Below are 20,490 nucleotides of genomic sequence, written 5' to 3'. Positions count from 1 at the left end.
GCGGATCTGCTCCCTGCGCTTCTGTTTAGCCTTCCGAGCCACCGCTTGGTGGTTGGAGCAGATGCTTTCATGCTCCCTGGAACAAGGGCGTGTGGTGGTTTGGAGGCAGATGTGGAAGGCCAGGCGTCTGTAAGCCAGCCTGTTTCCAAGCGCTCTGACCGACCTGACCCAGGAAGGGGGTGGGGCGGGAAGGAGGGAGAGTAAGGGGGAGGGGGCCAGAGAGGGCCTAGGAGGGAACCACCCCCCCAAAGGAAATGCACAGTAACAGATCTGGAGTCTGGCCCGCCCTGAGCCCCTTCTGTGTGGCTCTGGGAGCCTCTCCCACCCCCCTCTCCCCACCCCACCCTCCAAGACTCCTTTATGTTCCTGTTCCCAGAAGGCAGCTGGCATGGGGGCTGAGAACAGGGAGGCGAGGCTGGAGGGGCAGAGGGGCAGAGGGGCAGGGCTCCCCACTTTTTGCCCAGAGCCCTTCCGAAGGGTGTGTCCCAACAGGGCATGCACACACAGTGATTAAGGGGGAGGGAGGAATGACATCCACTGTCCACTGCGGTACCCAGCCGGTGGGCTGGACCGTGGCCAACTTTCCCCTGAGGCTCTTGGCTGCAGTATCCTCACCCCTGGCACCACCCACTGGCCTACTCAGACGCTCCTTAGGTCCAGGGGCGGGAGCCCTGCTAGGAGGAACCGCCTGGGGGTAGGCTGGGCTGGGCGCACAGCTCTCCCCCACCCCTCCCTAAGCCTCCCTCCTCCACTCCCTCTGCCCACATCGAGCTCCAGCTGGGTTTGAAAGAGGTGCTCTAATCCTCCCTCCCTCCAAAGCAGGCCCTGCCCTGTATTCTCTCCTTTTTTTTTTTTTTTTTTTTTTTTGCGGTACGCGGCCTCCCACTGCTGTGGCCTCTCCCGTTGTGGAGCACAGGCTCCAGACGCGCAGGCTCAGCGGCCACGGCTCACGGGCCCAACCGCTCCGCGGCACGTGGGATCTTCCCGGACCGGGGCACGAACGCGTGTCCCCTGCATCAACAGGCGGACTCTCAACCACTGCACCACCAGGGAAGCCCTGTATTCTCTCCTTTTAGCTGGAAGCTGTATCCATAAACTGATTCTCTTGTAGACCCCAACCTGATGCTTTATCCACTGGGAGAACCCTCTAAACCAGGCCAGCTGCCCCCTCCCCCAGCCTTCACTCCACCCACCTGACATGCCCTCCTGCTCACAGCAGCACAGACTTCCAGGTCTGCCTGGACCAGTTCCTGGAGCGCTCTCCAGATGAGTCCTATCCTCATGACTGCCCTGGGTTCCTTGTCTGCTCTGCAGAATCAGCGCCCTGTTCCTAATGGACCCCGGATAGTGCTCTAGGTACCCCGCCCCACGCTGACTGGTCCCCTGTGCTTTATCTCCCCACAGACGTGAGGCTTCGAGGGGAGGGCGACACCCCACTGCACCCACCCCACCCCACCTCCACCCAGGCCGCTGTGGCAAACCTCAACTTCTGGGTGCACAACAAACACTTCTGGATTGATACTGATTCCATCCAGGTCATGCACTGGCACCTTTACCTACTGGTTCTAGGAGTGGAGTATGGAGTTATGCCTGAGTGGATATTTAATTAGTGCCTTTGTGGACACAGGGATTTAACTTTTCATTCTTTGGCTTGGGCGTTCCGGGAGTACATGGTTTTTGATAAAAAGCTATATGGAGTCATCCAATCTTGGAAGCTGTCCACCAACCCTGATTAAGCACCTTCCCTTCTGACCTTCAGTGCCTGATTCCCTGATTTAGCACCCCCTCCCCTCCCTTCTGCTCCTCTCCCCTCCCCTCCCCTCCCCTCCCCTCCCCTCCCCTCCCTTCTTCTCCCCTCCCCTCCCCACCCCTCCCCACCCTCCCCTCCCCTCCCCACCCTCCCCTCCCCTCCCCACCTCTCCCCACCCCTCCCCTCCCCACCCCTCCCCACCCCTCCCCTCCCTCTCCTCCCCTCCCCTCCCTAGCTCTGAGCCTCTCCACCCCCACGCACTGCCATCAGTGACCCTCCCACCATTACGAGAAGGTCTGACAAACTCCTTCCAGCCCCTTGTGGAGACTCTTGCCCCTGACCCATGGGTATTTTTCAGTTTTAGAACTACAGAAGGAGACCCTTCCTGCCTTCCTGAAGCAAATCTGCCTGCCTGGCGCAGGCTCTGTGCAGGGCGTGCCCCACAAAGGAATGAATCACTAACACTGGGATTTCAGGCAGGGGGCACCTGCTGGAAGAGATGAATTGAAGTCTGAACCATCTTCCTGGGGTTCTGCCAACCTCAGCCCCATCCTGGGCCTTCATAGACTGATGGGCCTCTGGGATTTACCTCTGGCCCTGGGATGCTTTAATGTTTGTGGCCTGCCGGTGAAGAGTGGCAGAGGCCATGGAGGGCCAGGTCTCTCATTGGTCTCATTTGTTTTGAGCTGAGTCTCCGTCACACACCAGGCAGCTGGTCTCCGGGGAAGAAGGACCCTCCCTCCCTGGCTCCTCCCCCCTTTCTGAGAAGCACCAGCCTAGGTACCCAGGAGTTAGTGAAGGTTCCCGCCAGGTGAAGGGCAGTTCTGGGTAAAAGGTCTGACAGCAGCAGGAGCCTCCGAGCTCCTGTGGGCGTGGTGTGTGGTCTCAGGGAACAGCTTGGGCAAGGGCGCTCTGCCACACCTCTCTGGGATGGGTGGCTGGCCCACCCCAAATGTGGACTGTTGGGTCTCCGGTTGGCATTTCTGAGTCAGTCTTAGAATGGCGACAAAGCCAGGGACAGCCTGGTGATACTGTGTTTGTCGTTGGGGAGAATAGGGCAGTAGGTGCTCCCACTTCAGGCTTCAGGACTCCCTCTAGGCCAAGTTCCCTGGGCAACCCCGTGGAGGGAGCCACGGTTCTGTGCTTACTTCCTGCACTTCCCTCCTTTTCGTTTGCCACTTGAATGCTTGCTGTGCAGTGTTTTATTTGATAAGTTACACTCACGACCCTTTAAAGAGAAAACATATAATTCTAGTAATTTTATTGGGCTCAGGTTTCAGGCAAATGGAAATAAAATTGCCTCTAAAAATAAAAGACATGCAGAATTGGAGAAAAAAACAATAACAATGAAAAGCCATCCCTGATTTGACATAAATGGTAAGGCATTTTGTGAAATGTTAGAGAAAAAATAAACAAACGAGAGATCCAGGAGAAAAGTGGGGGAAAAGCTCCTCCACTACCCTTGCTTTCATTTCTGCTTTACCTTTACGAAGGGGCTTACTTTTCGTATTAGAAAGTGAGGCGTAAAGCGCGGCTAGTGAAATTGGTCCTTGTCCCGCGCTGAACAGTACAGGTGGACAAAAAGGGGCTGCCTGCCAAATACTTCTGGTTGGAGGGAGGGGTGGGAGTGCTCTCTCAAAACCACTCCTGGAATGGCTTAACTCGCCCAGCACGAATCAATGACAACCTCCCGCCGGCTGCGGCAGGCTCCCCTGAGCTGCGCTGCCGCGTGGATTCCCAGCCCGGGACCCTGGCGGCGCTCAGGACACGACCCAGGCACGAGCGGCGTCCCCGGGGCGGCCAGGTGGGTCTGCGGCGGCCTCGGCCGGAGCGGGCTGGGATGGGCTCGGGGCTCCGGGCAGGCGGCCGTGGAGGCGGGGGTGGGGAGGAGGCGCCCAGCGGTTGCATCCCCTCTCCGGGCACTGCGGGGACGCCTGGCCCGGGTGGCGGCTCGGACTGGTCCTCGCCGGGCGTGAGTGGCGGCGTCCGCGAGGAATTTCAAAGCCGCGCCTGGGCTGGAAACGAGCGTGCTGGGGAAAGCGGGGCTAGGGCCCCCGCGGTAATGCAGGGGCGCGCGGCCGCCTACCTCCCAGCGCAGCGCAGGAAAGAATCGGGGACTCGGAATACAGCAACTTTGCTCGCGTTCTCAGCGCCCGCGGCCCTCGCGTCAGGTTTTGGAGTGGCAGAAAGGGGACAGCGGAGAGTGCGAGGGGCACTCTGGAAGGTAGTGGTCGATAGACATTGTTAGTTTCAAGACCCTCCCCCCAAAAAAGCTTGGCCCCCCCCTATGTCAGATGCAAAACTTGGGGGCGGGGGCAGGGAGAAAGCCAAGGTAACTCCTGGCAGAAGTCAGGACAGGGGCAGGAATGAAAGGGGGATTGGCACAAGTCGCTGGGCGAGCCGGAGGGAATCCCGTCGCCGTCCCGGGCAGAATCGCCAGCAGAACCGGGTGGGTGGGGACCCTTCCCTGTGCCCTGACCTGGGCGTGGGTGGGCGGTGGAGCCAAGCCCGGGTCCCGGAGCTCCAGAGGCGGCCGGGTCCGGGTGGGACGGGCCAGCTCCGCGCGCCCCAACCCGCGTCGCCCTCGCGACCGCCGGGTTCCCTGCAGCAGGGTACCCGCAGCGGCCGCGGGCTGGCCTGGGAGGGACTCAGGAAAGAGCCTGCACACACACATCCCCCCCCCCACACACACACGCCGGCGCTGAGGGTCGAGCGGGTGCAGTTTTCTTCCTGTCTGTGGTCAGGGCTCCGTGGGTCGTCGGGTTTGGTCGTGCTGGTTTCTGGCTTCTGTTGTCCCGGCTGTGGACGGTGGGCCGGGGACGGCTGCCCTTTTTCTTTTAACCTCTGGTACTGGGCTCTGCACAGGAGGCAGCCTCATTCCCGCGATTCATTGGGCGACGGGTGGCGTACCCCTTACAATCCCTCCAAATGCAGGAATATGAACAAGTAAAGGAAGTGGTTGAAACAATCAGGCAGTTTTCTCCAGTCATAGAAGTTTTTGTGGAAGGGGAGGGATAGGAAGGGCAAAGGTCCTGCCAGGTTCAAGTTTCAGCTCCACTCCATCACCCAGTTAAATCCTAGGAATTAGAAGGGTTCAGGGACCTCCTCTGGATAGATCTCCAGATCTCTTCTAACAAGTCAAAAGAGTCACAAGCTACACGCTGGGCCCTTCCCTGAATCAACTTTTCCTTGAGAGACAACTGGGAGAGCCATTTTGGGATCTGAGAAGAGGCACTTTAGCAGCCAAAGGTCTACAAAGGCTTAAAATAAGAGGAGGCTTTGGGGCAGGACCCTGAGGGAGGAAGACCAAAAGAGCAAAGGCCTGAAGGTCATAGAACTCGAGGCTTATCCTGCCATGTCAGCTGTGGGAGATAAGGCAAAGAGGGTACGGGCAGGGAAGAGAGGGATGGGACATTCAGAGACCATCTACCATGTGCCAGGTAGTGTGCTTGGCATACTTTGTCTCCTCTAACCCACACAACCCATCGGATATGAATCATTAGCTCCACTTTGCAGATGAGGAAACTGAAGCTCAAAGGGGTTAAGTAAGCTGCCCAGCTACTTAGCGACAGAACCAGGAATCCAAGCTACCCATTATACCACCCGTCTTTTAGAATGTTTCATTTTAGTTGAGGAGACAGGACTCCATCACTCTGGTATAATTATTGTACAAAATAGTATGTGTTACATCCAATGTTAACCTTCTTGAACCTGAGTTTCTTTCCATTCAATCAGTCAATCATTTATTCGACAACTGTCATATTGTCTAATGTGTGATTCCAAGCACCGTGCCAAGTGTTGGCATACATTAGTAAGTGAACTCTGACCTGATCCCTGGCCTCTGTCAATGGGAATAGTAATTGTAACAGTACATCCTTCAGTGACTATCGAGTGAATGAAATGAGACAGTGTGTGGGAAGGTGCTACAGAAGCATGGCCGTGAAGGAGGAGAGGCAGCAGGGGGGCTGGGAGAAGATGAGGGGTGGGCAGTTGGAATGGTGAGTGTCCCCATGCTGCAGTCATGAGGACTGGTCCCCGGAGTGCACACAGTGCCTAGGAAGCTGTTTGAGCCCCTGCTGTTCAGATTACTGGCTTACAGCCATGGGTTCTAAGATGAACCTTTAGTTTGGGGCATCGAAACTGGAGAGGACAAGACCCCATGCAGCCTCTAGGAGGACTGGTGCCTCTCTGCAGCAGTGCCAGCCAGGCTGAGAGCTGCCCCAAGAGCATCACTCCCGGCCCCCACCCTCGTTCCTCAGCGGCTGCAATGGCACCTTCCATACTCTCAGGGCCGGAGCTGCAGCTCCAAGCCCCTCATCCTACCGTTGGGGAAGCTGGTCCGTGTTTACAGGACTTGGTAGTGAAGCCAGCACTAGAACCCAGGTCTCCTGACTGTCCATAGCTCTCAGAGCAGCTCACCCCCGCCTGCCAGGGTGTTTCAGGACTCAACTGAAAAGATGGTGTTCCATCCGCTATATCTCCACTCACAATGCCATTCCCCGATGCTCCTGTCCATCTCTGCTTTAGCTGAACAGACATATCTGTCCTAATAAAACGGTGTCAGATGAATCTTTGACACAGAGCGGCCATAAATATTTCAGGACATTTGGCCTGTTAACTCTCCTTCCATCTTGAATGGTATAATAGGTGTAAGATAACTGCCTCTAAAATTAACTCTCACTTTTGTGAGGAAGGTGAACTGATAAATCTTGCCTTGAAGCTAAGCCCATCTGAGGGATGTTCTGCGGGCTTACTTCTTCAGAACTGACACCAACTCTTCTGGGGAGGACGATTTTCCTCTTCCTTTCTTCTTTGTTTCTTTTTTTTTTCTTTTCTTTCTTTTCTTTTTTTTTTTTAAATCTCTTGGCTTTGAGGTCACAAGATCACGTTGTATTCCATTTTGATGTCGTGGTGACAGAATAAAGGCATTTTTCTCCTAATGTTGAGATGATCGGCCTGATGAGAGCGGTGAGCCCCCGCCTGGCTGCCCCGTGTATACAGCGATTGCACAGGTGGATAATTGCGTGGGGATGTCTGTTTGCTCAGCACTTGCTCAGCCGTGCAGCCCTACAGGTTGGGCCAGGGAGAGAGCTGTTCAGTTTATTTTCCTTTGGCTGGGAACTGTGGAGATGAATAGAGGGAGGGGAATCTGGGGTTGAGAGATTGTTGCCAAGAGCAATTTGGAGTCTCCTTCATATTAGTCAGAGATTGTGTTTTTTCCTTTCTGAAGCTGCCTGCCTCCTAGTAACTTCCACCGAGGACTTTTTTCCATCTTTGTGCGCGCTTGTTAGTTTTTGTTTTGGTTTTTAAGTTGCTGGACTTCTCATGACTTAGCCAAAAACAGATAACTTGAGGAATGGGGTGATGAAATGGGCCCTTTGTACTATATATTCTGCATGTCGTTGCTTCATAAATTTGAATACTGATAGACCCCGAGGTACCACGATGGAGTAAGATGAGCAATTCCTTTGAAGGGAGAGTTTATCTTCAGTGGATGACTTTCAAAATTGCAGCATAATTTAACTTTCCCTTTGTCCATCTCGAGCCTGTGTTTAGAAAAAGAAGAACGTGTGCTCTCCTGTCTCACTCCCTTTTGTTCCCTTTGGGAGGCCCCCTCCATCGGGGCCTTGCTTGGAAGGGGACCAGCCAGAGTGGGCCTCCTTCCCTTTCCTCGTCACCCCCGCATCTCCTCCACCTGCAGGAGGCCAGCAGTCGAGAAGGAAGCTTCCCCCGGGGGTAAGAACTCTTCCCCAGTAGTGGCCTGGCTCGGGTCACATGAGGTGCAGAAGGGGAAAAGCTGGCACGACCGAAGCCTGCCCCTCCTGGGCCAGAACCCCGGGGCGGGATGTTCTTCATCTGTCAAGAAGTGAGTTCATCCTCTGAACAAATTGAGTAGAGCAGCACCGAGACACAGAACTGAAAAAACTGCCTAATAATAGAGTACACAGTCAGTGTCGGCTTTTTCAAATTAGATACAAACCAGAAGCAGATGTACACGTGACCTCCCCAAATAATATCACAGAGCTGAACTTGGCCTTCAGAAGAATTCTGCCTTGCCTACACACACGTGTGCACACGTACACTCAGGGCTGTTGCTTTTTTGGCTGTGGCTTCTGGCTGGTAATTTTGCTCTTTCTGGAGCTAACGGGTTGATCCATTGTTTTTTGTGAGGCTACTGGTAAAAGTAAGAGGTGACAGTGACCCTAATTCCTGTTGATACGTGCCTTCTTTTAAGCCCTGGGGAAGTCTACCAGAGAACGCCTCTATTTAGCAGAACCTAAATAACAGGAACTTTTCTAAGGTTTGTTGTTGTTGTTTTTTTAATACCAGCTTTATTGAGATATAAGTCACATACCGTGCGAGTCACCCGCTTAAAGTGCACAAGTCGGTGGTTTTTAGTATATTTACAAAGTTGTGCTACCCTCACCACCATCAATTTTAGAATATTTTCATCCCACCAAAAAGAACCCCGTAACCATTAGCACTCACTCCCCATTTCACCCCAACTCCCCAGTTCTAGGTCACCAAAAATCTACTTTCTATCTCTAAATAGGTTTGCCTGTTCTGGACATTTCATATCAATGGAATCAGAGAATATGCGGCCTTTTGCGACTGCTTTCACTCCACATGTTTTTAAGGTTCATCCACACTGTAGCATGTATCGGTGTTTCATTTCTTTTATTGCTGGATAATGTTCCTTTATTTTATTTATCCAATCGTCACCTGATGGATAGCTGGGTTGTTTCCATGTTTGGCTCTTGTCAATAATACTATGAACATTCACGCACAAGATGTTGTTTGGCCATAGGTTAGTCTTTCTCTTGGCTATATCCCTAGGAGTGGAATCGCTGGGTCAGATGGTAACTCTATGTGTTACCTTTCGGGAAACTGCCGACTGCTTTTCACAGTGGCTGCACCATTTTACGTTCCCGTCAGCAGTGTGTAAGGATTCCAGTTTCTCAACATCTTTGACAACATTTATTGATAATATCTGCCTTTTTAATTGTAGCCATCCTATTTTCTAAGGGTTTATATGCTCAAGGAAGCAGCACCCAGGAAATATTCTGGAATCAGCTAAGTCACATTTGCTTGCTGTACGTACCTACAGTGAGATCCATGTGTTTCAACTTCTTGATCATCCTACCTAGCCTGGTGTTTCCTCTGCGTGTCCCAGACCTCTCACCAGGTTTTCCCTATACGTTTCTATGGGACAATGCAGGGGTCGGTGCTCTCATTCTGTTTTCCCAAGGAATGCTCCAGAGAGCCGGCAGTGGGGCCCGCTCCCTCAGCCCCACTTCATCCAGATGCAGCTGCTGATGGAAAACCAGGCCCTGGGAAAGGAAGAAATTGACCTGAAGGGAAATAAATGTGACATTCATTGGACAAGCTGTTCAATGTTTGGGACTTCGATGGAGACGACTAAGATCCTGACCTTTTTATTGTGTTAAATGACACTTTTGGGACCACGAATAAAACTGTTGGAGAGCTAGCATCATAACCAGGTGGCAGCCGGGCAACACAAGGCCACCTCGTCCCGTTCCTGTTCGGGCCTTGAGCTGGTGGCAAGATCCACTGATTCAGGCAAAACTGCTAGGTGTGGCGGGGTGCTCAATTTCACACTGGTGTTTCAGCTCCATGACGAAATAATTTCATCCCCTCGTCATACCTATGGGACTGACTGGAGCCACACTCTTAACAGAGGTAGATAGGAGCCGAGTGGTTCAGGGGGGACTCACCTAGTTCGAAAGACTGCCAAAGATTGTGAAAAATTATCCTTTCACCCAGAACATGCTAAAATCTCAGTCAGTGGCATCAAGTTCAGTATAAGCAGACCTCAGTACCGGAAATGAATTCCAATAGCTTCTTGGATATCATTGTCAAGCAGCTGGGATCAGGCCCAGCTACCAATTTACTCTTCACTTTCAAGCAGTGCTTAATCCAGCAGTTCCTAAACCTGACTCCAGGTCGTCATCACCTATGAAACATTTTAAAGATGACATGTGCCGGGCCCCACCCACGAGGTACTGAAGCAGATGCTCAGCGGAGGGGACCAGGCGCCTGAAGGCGGTTGTGGTGGAGAGTGAGAACACAGGCTGACCTCTCTGGGCTTCAGTTTCCTTTCTCCAAACGAGGCGTTGGATTAGACTGGCGTCTCCAAAGGGATTCATGGAGCTGATTCAAGCAGAACAGTTCAGGGTGAGTCTGTTTTTGCATGAAGTTTTATTTCTACAAGGGAGCTTCTGCTGCTGAAATAAAATTCAGAGAGCCCTTGAGTGGATGGTTTCTGAAGTTCAGCTATGACAGTTCTGAGTGTCACATTCTAAGAGGACAATTGTCCCAACTTCTTGGAGGAGGATTTAGCAGGAGTCATGCAAATGGAAGTTACTTGATAAGGGAGTCACGCTCTGTGAGGGTCCGAGCTGCCTGGCGGGCTGTGTGCACCACGGTGACAGGGTAGAATATGATTCGGTAGCCCTTTCTTCTCCCACTCCCCTCAGTAGCATCCCTACCCACCTCCTTTGAAGTCCCCATAGCTTTCCTCCCCTTCCTCTACTGCTGTTTCTAAGAGTAGCCCAGAGTGTCAGACATTCATTCGTTCGTTCCTCCATTTAGCCGCTTCCCACACGCCTCCTATAGGTGACGAATTGACTAACACTCCATTTCTGTCCTCCGATAACGTGCCACACATTCTAACCAGAGAGGCAGCCTGAGGGCCCCGGAAGTGCCGTCTCAGGGCCCCTTGGTTTGGATGGAGGGTTGTGGAGAAGCCTGAGTTCATGGCATGTCTGGAGGGCGGCCTCACCTCTAACCCTGTCTGCAAGCTCTGCTCCTCCCCCCTCCCCCACTGGGGCTGTGGCCTCAGCAGGCGGCTCAGAAAACGCTTCTGTCATCCCTGGTCTCAGCCAGAGACCATGCCCTCCTCCTCAACACGCACCTGCTGGGGAGAGGCGGGCAGAGGCGGGAAAGGGAGGGCTGGTTTATTTGGAGATCCAGCCCTTGGCTCCCACCCCATACCCCTGACTGGACAGCTCGCAGGACAGCTGTGCTTGAAGGACTGAAATCATCAGTGTTTATTAAAGCTGTTGGAGGGAGGGGAAGCAGGGCGGGGTGGGGGGCAGTCACGTATCTGCCTCCCAACAAGCACGAGGCCAGGTGAGGCCCAGAGCCATTCCCTCCCTCCCTTCCTGGTGAACATACACTCGGTGACATTAGAGCCGCTGCTTGGGGGTGTTTTGAGAGGTGTTTTTTCTAATGAAGGAAGAACCTTGAAGGTTCATTTGAATGGGGATTAATGTCTCTGTGGCCTGGACCTGCAGAGAAGGAGAAGTTCTAGAAGGGGAGAAGTTTCAATAAAAGGAAACGGGCTTGATCTGCCTCCTACTGATCTGTGGGGCCTCCTCCGCTGGCAGCTTGGAAGGAAATATGTTTGAGGCAGTTTTCCAGGCATCGCTGTATCTTCTTTTGGATTCTGTGTTGGAGAGGGTGTGTGGGGTGTCTGTGTGTGTGTTTTCGGTGAACATTCCACTCTGAGTATGGACTGCCTAAACTCTGGGGTTCTAAGCAGGTTATGAAGACCCCCTGAGTGTATGTTCAACCCTTAGGTTTTTTTCGGGTTTTTTTTTGCGGTACGCGAGCCTCTCACTGTTGTGGCCTCTCCCGTTGTGGAGCACAGGCTCCGGACGCGCAGCCTCAGCGGCCATGGCTCACGGGCCCAGCCGCTCCGTGGCATGTGGGATCTTCCCGGACCGGGGCACGAACCCGTGTCCCCTGCATCGGCAGGCGGACTCTCAACCACTGCGCCACCAGGGAAGCCCCAACCCTTAGTTTTGCATCACTCCCTTTTAGCAATACTTGTGCAGGGCAGCAAAACTTTTTTTCCTGGTCCTTTCATGCTATTCTTTCACTGTTCAAATTCCTCCACCTGCATGGAGCCTGCCGATCCAGGAATCATTCTGTGTTCCAGAATCACCGCACCCACCCAGCCTCTTAGCACCCCTTCAGGACTCCCGCTCCATCCTCTGTTTCTGATGATCTGACCCAGTTATTAGGAGAAAGCGAATCCATTACACTAACCCACACGAAGCTACCAAAGCCTCTGGCAACCGCGTTACCCCCTTCAGGGGTGTCTGTCTTTGAAAGAGGAGACTTAAGTTTCTAACGGGGGGACTTCAGGTGTGAGGATTAAAGCACAGTAACTCGGGGTGGAGTGCGGAGGCGGTTTCTGTGGGAATGGGGACCTCCTAGAACCACTTTCATCAAGTGACATCTGTACCTGCTTGTGCGGCCTGGGCACAGACTTGGCCCCAGGGTGGTGGGGGCAGTGAGGTGAGAGGAGGGTGAGTGACCAGAATGAGGGCACCTTGGGGAGGACTGTCAGTTGGGGTGCATGGCAGGGAGAACCAGGGGCTTCTGAAAGGACAAGCTATACTAAACAGACCGCAGGTTAATGTTTGGGCAGGTGGGGATGAGTTCCTTCCGGCCGGTGGGTTTCTTCAAGGTGACACTGGACCCCAGGAAGGTTGGGGAACAAACGGAGTGAACACAAAGATGGAGAGGAAGGCGTGCTCCGGAGGACGGGACCCTGCGCGGTGGGCCCCTGGCTGGCCTGGTGCACACCCAGCCGTGGGGTCTCTACTCCACTGCCCGCTCCTCCCTGCCTTCTCTTGTTGGGCTCCCCGCTGTGGGATGCTTCCCTACACCCTCCCTCCCTACCCTCCTCCCTTCCTCCCATGGTGCACCCTCTGAGTGAACCTGGCTTCCAGCTCTTGGAAACCTTTCCAATAACATGGCGGTGAGCTCTTTGCAGACCCAGGCAGAGGAGAGGGGCTGAGCGTCAGCCAACCCCGGGCCCACGCTGGGATGAACTGGCCAGACCAAGTGAGCCTCCACTGGGGGCAGCCAGGAGAGGATGGGTGGGGCCTTCCCTGCAGCCAGTGGGGCCATTGCGAGTGACGCCTAGTCAGCAAGGACAGAAGCAGCACCTACTGTGTGCCAGGCCCTGTGCTGGCCCCAGAAAGTATGCAGATGCAGCTCCCCGGCCCCTGCCCTCCCAAGATTGTCAGCCGTTTACCCAGTTAAGACAGAACTTGAAAATGCAGCAAGAGTCTATAAAATGACAGACTCTGCTAATTGGTCCAGAAAGATGGTGCTATTCAGAGTCAGAGCAGGGGATGAGGGGCAGAGGGCTCAGGGGAGGCTTCATGGAGAGGCTCTGAGCTGGGACCAGAGGCGAAGTGGCGTGCCACAGCCTCTTAGCTCACAGGCTCTGCAATCGGGGCCTGTTTCAAGACCTGGTTCTCATTTACAGGCTCTGTGGCACTGGACTAGTTATGTAATGTCTCTGTGCTGTGGTTTCCCCATTTGTAAAATGGGGATGAAACCTCATAGTGTTGCTGTGAGGACGGAATGAGAGCACCCCTCAGTGCCCGGCCTGTAAGTGCTGGCTTTCACCAGCTGGACAGGACAAACTCTGATGCAGCACAATGGCCTCTTCCAAGCAGGCATCCCCAGGTGACCTGGAGCTGGATGGGGGCATCCCTTTGGCCAGGATCTCCCTTGGGGGCTGGAACTGTCTGAAATTTTAGAAAAAAACTGAGCAGCATCCTGTGGAAAGTAGTGGAGGTGCGAGTCCACAGTCGGTTTTAGGTGACTCGATTAAAAATCCAAGGGTCTCTCTGGGCAGGACCGGGCTCTGAGGCCTGCTCTGATGGGGAGAGAGGGGGCAGCACACTAGGGCTGTCTTCAAGTCCCAGGGTGTCAAGGGGTGGGTAGATTAAAGATACAGTTATTCTGGTGTATTTAATAAGACCCAGCTGTGACAAAATTCTGGCCTGCTCTTAGACTAAGTCAGTTGACTAAGGAAAGTGAAGAATTACCATAGAATGGGTTATTCAAAATCATTATTATCAGGTATCAATTCAGAGCAGGTAATAGTGGAGGTGGGGAGGAATCAGCATGAGAGGTAATAAAGGAAACAGAAAACATCAGTGTGTAAACTTTTTAAACACCATCCTTTGAAGAGATCAAATGTTATAAAAGAATGGCCCAGCCACGTTTGTAAAGTTTCCCAGAGTACACATTGCTCCTGCAGTGGCCCTGTGCCGGCCCTGTCCTGCTCTTTGCAGGACCCTGGTGGGGTTGCTTGCGCGAAACACACCAGGGAAAGGGTTCTCCACGTCACGTATTCTTAGAATGCACCACTGGCTACAGCAGCGCGACCACACCATGACAGACGGACATCTGCTGGACGGTGTCTCCCGGGGCTGCCTGGCCAGGGTCAATGCCCTGGATGGCCTAGTCCACTGGGGCCACCTAATGAAGGGCCAAGCAGACAATGTCAGGGCCTCAAAGGACCTCCTGCTCCAAAAGTTCTTCCTCGCAGATGGAGGAGGCAAAGTATGCATCTTCTTACCCCCAGGACCACACTCTTGCCACAGTGCTTGACTGCGTCTCCCAACCCTTAGGTCATTATGGCCAGCACCCTCCATCTCGCTTCCCCAGCCTGCTGTGATCTGAGTACCAGGATGGAAAAGTCGGGAAACAAGTTGCTTTGAGTGGTGGTGTCCCAGGCACAGAGGGCTGTCCGTACTCATATGACCAAGAGGGCTCCCCAGAAAGGTGGCTGGCGGTCAGTGGCCCAGGGGTGCAAGAACAGATGTCTGGAAGGCAGCCAAGAAAAGACACGCCATTCAGGGCTGGGGAACCTTGCTCCTTGGGATACCACCTTGTCCAGAGTCCCATTCAGGAGGGAGGTCCCTTCCACGGCTTCCACAGTGGGAGGCACCTGCTGGGAAGACTCACTTAGACCTGAGTTCCAGTCTCAGCTCATCCACTTTCCAGTCAGGTCACCGTGGACTTCTTGGAATCTCTGAGCCTCAGGTATTCATCTGTACAATGGGAAAGTTATAGCTGTCTCCTGACCTGATGAAGGAATTAAAAAGATAAATTATGCACCATGTGTAACACACAGTAGCCGTAATTTTGAAAATAGCTTTCAACTCGGCACCTGTGTACAGCAAATTTCTGGGTTCCGGCCCCCCTCCCAACCCCACCAAGAACCTCTCCTTTGTCCAGTGGCTCCTGTGTTCTGCCCATGATCATGGTATTTTTCTGCCCATGATCATGGTATTTTTTCGCCACCACTGAGGAAATCTGAGGGCTTCCATCAGTAGCCACCACGCCTGCCTTGGCCTGGCCCTAGATTTCCTCCTGGTTGTCCCTAGATTGGCCACTGCTGTTCCTACTGGAGCAGAGGGGCTGGGAAACAGGGTGATAGCAAGGAGCTTTCTCCCCAACTAATGTTAAAACCCTTCCTGTCCATTTCCCCAAAAGGCGTGTTTGCTTTCCCATCTTCTCACTCACACTTGCTCCTTGAAGAAGTCAAGCTCCTCCAGGGCTGGCTCAGAGAGCACTTCACAGACACCAAACTAAAACTACCAAGCAGTATCCCGTCAGGATTCCCAGTGTCTCAGCCAGTGAGGGTGGGTGCCCCAGCCTCCATCCCAAGGTCCCGAGACCCTCCAGCCACCGCCCCCAAACCCCTGCATCACTGTGCCCCAAAGACCCTTGTGGTCCTCACACAGTCAGGACTCCTGGTAGCTGGTCCTGTTGGCCAGGACTGCACGGGTGAGCATGCAGACTCCCTCCCACCCCCTCCCCCAGCAGCCTGTCTGTAGTAATGATTAATGTGATCAATAAGAAGATAAACAATAAGTTGGTAGCAAAAGCATCTGAAAAAGGTAATTAGCAGCAAAACACCATGGTTCTTCAAGACGGTTGGTTGCATTTTGTTTGGCTTTGGGGACTGTGGTGCAGATTCTATTCCAGCAGGTGCTATTGGCTTCTGATGAGTTAGATGCCACCCAGAGTCTCCTACATGTTCACATGAAGGGAAGCGCTCCCACCTCCTTCCCATTCCAGTGTCGCCCGAGGGTCTCAGACAGGCAGACAGACTTCAGGCTTTGCGTGCCTCTTCACTGGCTTTTCATCAAGCCTGCAAAGTTCAGCGTTACTAGGGAGAGGTCACCACGCCCCGAAGGAACAGATGCCAATTAAAGGGGCCCAGTTTGCCTGAAGAGTTGGGGAGCCGGTATCCAGCCTGTGATCCCCAGGTCGTAGGGTTAACGTGACAACTAAAATGACTCCTCACAGACGGCTTTGCCTTAATTGGCATTTTTCCTGGCTGGCTGAGCCCTGCAGGAAAGACGTCCTCCCTGTCCCCAGGCTACACCACCTCCTGTCCATCATGGACCCCAGAGCTGAGCATCATACATAAAATACAACAGAAACAGCTCTTCCTAGTAATAAACAAGACTATAATATATATGTGTTTGTGTTTTACAAGTTAATAAAAACTTACATAATAATTCCTAAGAAGAAATGCGTGTTAAGGATGAGTCTTGCAGCATTTATTACCATCAACACATCCACTGTTCTTACAGCACTTGGAGGCTGAACTACAGAATTAAGCCTGGATTGAGTCTGTGAATTACTTTCGGTTATAGTCCCTGTTTCTCCAAGGCTGGGGACTCTGGGCAGCTGACTAGGAAGCAGAGTTTAGTGTGAGGATGTTAGTCAGAGGTGCCCTGGGGATCCACCCCTGCAGGACGCTGAGGCAGGAAGCAGGCAGGGCAGAGACGAAGCTGGTGATGCCGCCCCTCCGCTTCAGCCGTCCCCGCGGGGTCATCTGGAGCACACATGGCCACCTCTGGTTTGTCCCATGCCTTTATAGAGCCCCTGGGACCTCAGGCAGTCATGGAACGTGTGTGTCCCTGGACTGGCATGCCTTTGGGTGGCTCTGCAGCCCAGGCCATCCTGACGGGGCGGTCCTAGGCTGAGGGCTGACTGCAGGCCACACTCCCACCAGCTGGGCCACCAGTCCTTTTTGAGGGGGAACCTGGGTGGCTCACATCTGTGCCTTCTGCAGCCTGTATATGGCTCATCCTTCTCAGTTTGTAAACTCCCTGGAGACAGGATATCCGTATATCCTATATGGCTCTCTGACCCTCACAGCCCCTAGCGTGGAGCTGAGCACAGGACAGGTGATCATAAGGCAGTCAGTGATCCGTGTCGAGGTGCAGATAGGTTTGTCAGAGGCCTCTGTGCCTGGGGACCGATCACCCACGCCACAGCTGCCAGGCGGGAGATGTTACAGCTCAGGGTGGCAGCTCCTCTGGCCCGAGCCCCAGGGAAAGGCTCCCCCGGGCCACGGATCCACACCCCTTCCTTCTGCAAGGACTCAGGGTCTGGGAGGGAATATTCTAACTTTCCTGGGGGTGGGACTAAGATTGTATGAGTTACATATGTTACCATGTCATCTGTTCACTCATTCATTCATTTACTGAGCATCTCCAATGAAGTCAGCACGGTGCTGCAGAGCAACAGGATGTGGGCAGTTTTCTCCCTTGTGGGGTGGAATGTATGTACAGCTGGACAGGAATCCTGGGCTGTGAGACCTCCCCACGCTGGGACCCCCCCACCCAGGAGAATCTTGCTTGTGTTAATTTGGCCTCTGGTCCCCACAAGCCGGAAGTGGCTGGTTCTCTGCCCTCACCTGGAATGCCCTGCCCCGACCCACTCTTTGCACGGTGCTGCGCGTTTCAGATACTTCACCAGAGCAAGTTGTAACGTATGAAGCCAGCCTTCACCACCCTCGGCTGCTCTGAGCCCTCTTGGTAAAATCGGCTGGAACCACATGGCTCCGTGGATGTAATAGTACCAGCTGCTCAGAGGCCTCTCGTACAGAGGAACTTGCGCTCGGGCAGGACAGCATATATGGTCCCTGCCCTCTACCCACCACACGCCCTGCTCCAGCAGCTATGCACCTATAAACAAAGATACAGCAACCACTACATCTTCACAAGAAAGAAAAAAAAAAAAAACACCTACTAACAATCAATGTAGTCCAAAAGAGGAGAATGGTAATATCAATTGTCAGACGTCCACTCATGGAATATCGTAAACCATGAAAAGGACAAAGGCAGGCAGTGCATAGCAACATGGAAGTGGGTTTATGGAGCACCATTAAAAGAAGAAGAAACAGAAGAAAACTTGTGGTGTCCACCCAGCTGTGCCTCCCCCGAGCTGTGCTGGCATCACTATTGGTCATGTAGATTCCGGCTCCCAAGCCAGATTTTTTTTTTTATGTTTTAACTTTTTATTTTATATTGGAGTAGAACCAGTTAACAATGCTGTGATAGCTTCAGGTGCACAGCAAAGCAACTCAGCCATACATATACATGTATCCATTCTCCCCCAGACTCCCCTCCCATCCAGGCTGCCACATAATATTGAGCAGAGTTCCCTGTACTACACAGTAGGTCCTTGTTAGTTATCCTTTTTAAATATAGCAGTGTGTACATGTCGATTCCAAACTCCCTGACTATCCCTTCCCTCCACCCTTACCCCCCGGTAACCATAATTTCATTGTCTAAGTCTGTGAGTCTGTTTCTGTTTTGTAAATACGTTCATTTGTCTCATTTCTTTTTAGTTTCCGCATATAAGCGATATCATACGCTATTTCTCTGTCTCTGTCTGACTTACTTCACTCAGTACGACAATCTCTAAGTCCATCCATGTTGCTGCACATGGCATTATTTCATTCTTTTTATGGCTGAGTAATATTCCGTTGCATACATGTACCACATCTTCTTTACCCATTCCTCTGTCGCCATCGACGTTTAGGTTGGTCTAAGCCAGATTTGATGGCTCCAAACTCAGCTTGCCTCACTGCAGGACCCTGCCACCCCCCTGGCAGGACGTGCAGGGAACGTCCCGTCAGTGCTGAGGGTCACCTAGGACCACGGTGTGCACCGGCCCAGGCACAGGGCAGCTCAGCCTCTCTGCCTCTGCATGGTGAGAACACCACCTCCCTGGGGCGACCAGGGGCCTCCGGACACCAGAGCCACCATGTGCCGGCACAGCTCTCCGCTCCTCTCTGCGTCCCTTTGGCACCAGGGCCCCATGTCCTCGGCCTCTCCTCTAAGCCCTAATTTCACGGACTGGACTTGCCTCCCAGGCCAGGTTGGGGCTCACAGCATCAGTCTTGCTGTCTCTCCTGCCTGTCCCCAGACCTGTAGGCCAAGCTCTTTCACTCACCCCAAAGCTTCCATGCGAATTACTGCGCATCAGTTCCACACACACCTAAGTCCAGAATCCCATTTGTGTAAACGGGAATGTGTAGAATGCGGCTCAGAGGGAACTAGGAAACGGAATCAGGTGTATTGAAGCGTGAGCATGGGGGTGGGGGTGGGGTCTAGTGTGTGCATTTTTTCAAATTGCCCTTTAATATACAATATAATACAGTATATACACATATTTTTAAGCTAACCTTAAAAGGAAAAAAGAAGGGATAAAGCAGTTGTAGAAGACTATAGAAGGTTCAGGATACACAGCCAGAGCCCTGGCGTGTGCTGAGACCGGAAGGCTCTGGCGACAGTGGCAGGGTACTGGCTGTGAAAATACAAACCTGTGGGTACCTGAGAGTTGCTTATGTAATGATTTTGCCACCAGACGGGTGGTCCACCTTCTCTTTCTCCCCTAGCCATCATTCCTGGATCATGGCCCCGCCTGATGGCCTGGATCTCTGTCTCCAAGGGTTGCTCTCTCTTCCCTGGAGTGGCAGATGGTAAAGCACAGTGCTCCTGGGCCTGACTCTGTAGGAGATACAGCAGCAGGAGTGGGAAATGGCTGCCCTCCCCAGGAAGAGCCTCAGGACCAGGGGCAGTTCTGCCGGCCGAGATTCCTGGCAGAGACTCCTGAGACGCCCACTTATTCTCTCAGAACCTTCCAAAGCCCATCCAACACTGCAGCCGTGCTCCTTCCTTTCTGAGCTGGTGCTCCAGGACTCAAGTGTGAAAACTTACCATGTGCCTTCCCAGCAGCCTCTGCAGGCAAGCCAGGGAGGGCCTGGAACTCAAGCTGCGTGTAGCTGGTGCCAAAAGTCCCCAAGTGAATCCCTGATGGGTTGATGGGAGGGTGGGGCTCAGCACAGATTAAATCTCCTTTGCTTCCGCCTCCCCCTCCTCCCCCGGCGTCCAGTCCCACAGCCTGTCCTGCCAGTCCTGGTTGCAGCACGCACACCTCCACACCTCCACTGCCACCTTCAGTGGTCCAGTGTCCTCGGTGCCCATCTGAACTCCTGCCTCTCGAGCTCTCCCACACCTTCTGTCCCTCAGAATCATCTTCTGAAAACATAAATACGATCTGTTACTCTCTAGTTTCAAACTCTCAGCGGCCCCTCATTGTAATTAGGTTGAATTCCAAACCCCTTCCTATGGCCTAAGGCCTTGCTACTCAGAGGGTGATCCCTGGACCAGCAGCTTGGACCCCACCCGGGAATGTGATGGAAATGCAGCATCTCCGCCCAAACCTACTGAGTCAAAATCTCTGGGCCATGAGCATGTTACCACTTGAGAAACAGCCTGAGAGCCCAGGGAGATCTGTCCTGCCCTGCGCCTTCGACCCCGCATAGGACCATCACACTGCAGACTTAGGAGGCCCTCTCTGAGTCCCCAGCTAAAGGAGTGCCCCCCACCCCCGCACTTACAGTTCTATTCCCCTGTTTCATTTTCCTCAGCGTGCTCATGCCCACCAATGAGACCATTATTCATGTTTTTGTGATATTATATGTATTCCCACTAGAGCGTAAGCTTCATGCGGGTAGGACCCAGCCAATCCTGCTCTCCACCGTGTCCTTCCGGCCTGTAACAGTCCTTGGAGTGAAGGAAGGACCCAGTCAG

At 53.2% G+C, this 20,490-nt stretch overlaps 1 protein-coding gene across 6 annotated transcripts in view; it reads left to right on the top strand.

Annotated features, from left to right (window-relative positions):
- The window catches only part of ZBTB7C (zinc finger and BTB domain containing 7C), a 365,025-nt gene that overhangs the window by 265,114 nt on the left and 79,421 nt on the right, over positions 1 to 20,490 (top strand). Inside the window, exons 1-2 of one of the 6 annotated variants that reach the window (XM_019937026.3) lie at positions 3,420 to 3,554; positions 9,000 to 9,946. The exons of 3 other annotated variants lie outside the window; for them this stretch is intronic. Coding sequence is in view for 1 of the 3 variants with exons in the window: in XM_019937023.3 (XP_019792582.2) it covers positions 3,430 to 3,554 (125 nt within the window). In the remaining 2 variants the exon portion in view is untranslated. 2 more of the 6 variants (XM_019937027.2, XM_019937023.3) reach the window with 2 other exon arrangements.

Source organism: Tursiops truncatus, chromosome 13 (genome assembly GCF_011762595.2).
Source record: "Tursiops truncatus isolate mTurTru1 chromosome 13, mTurTru1.mat.Y, whole genome shotgun sequence".
NCBI lineage: Eukaryota > Metazoa > Chordata > Mammalia > Artiodactyla > Delphinidae > Tursiops > Tursiops truncatus.
This window is presented reverse-complemented; position numbering and strand designations above follow the sequence as displayed.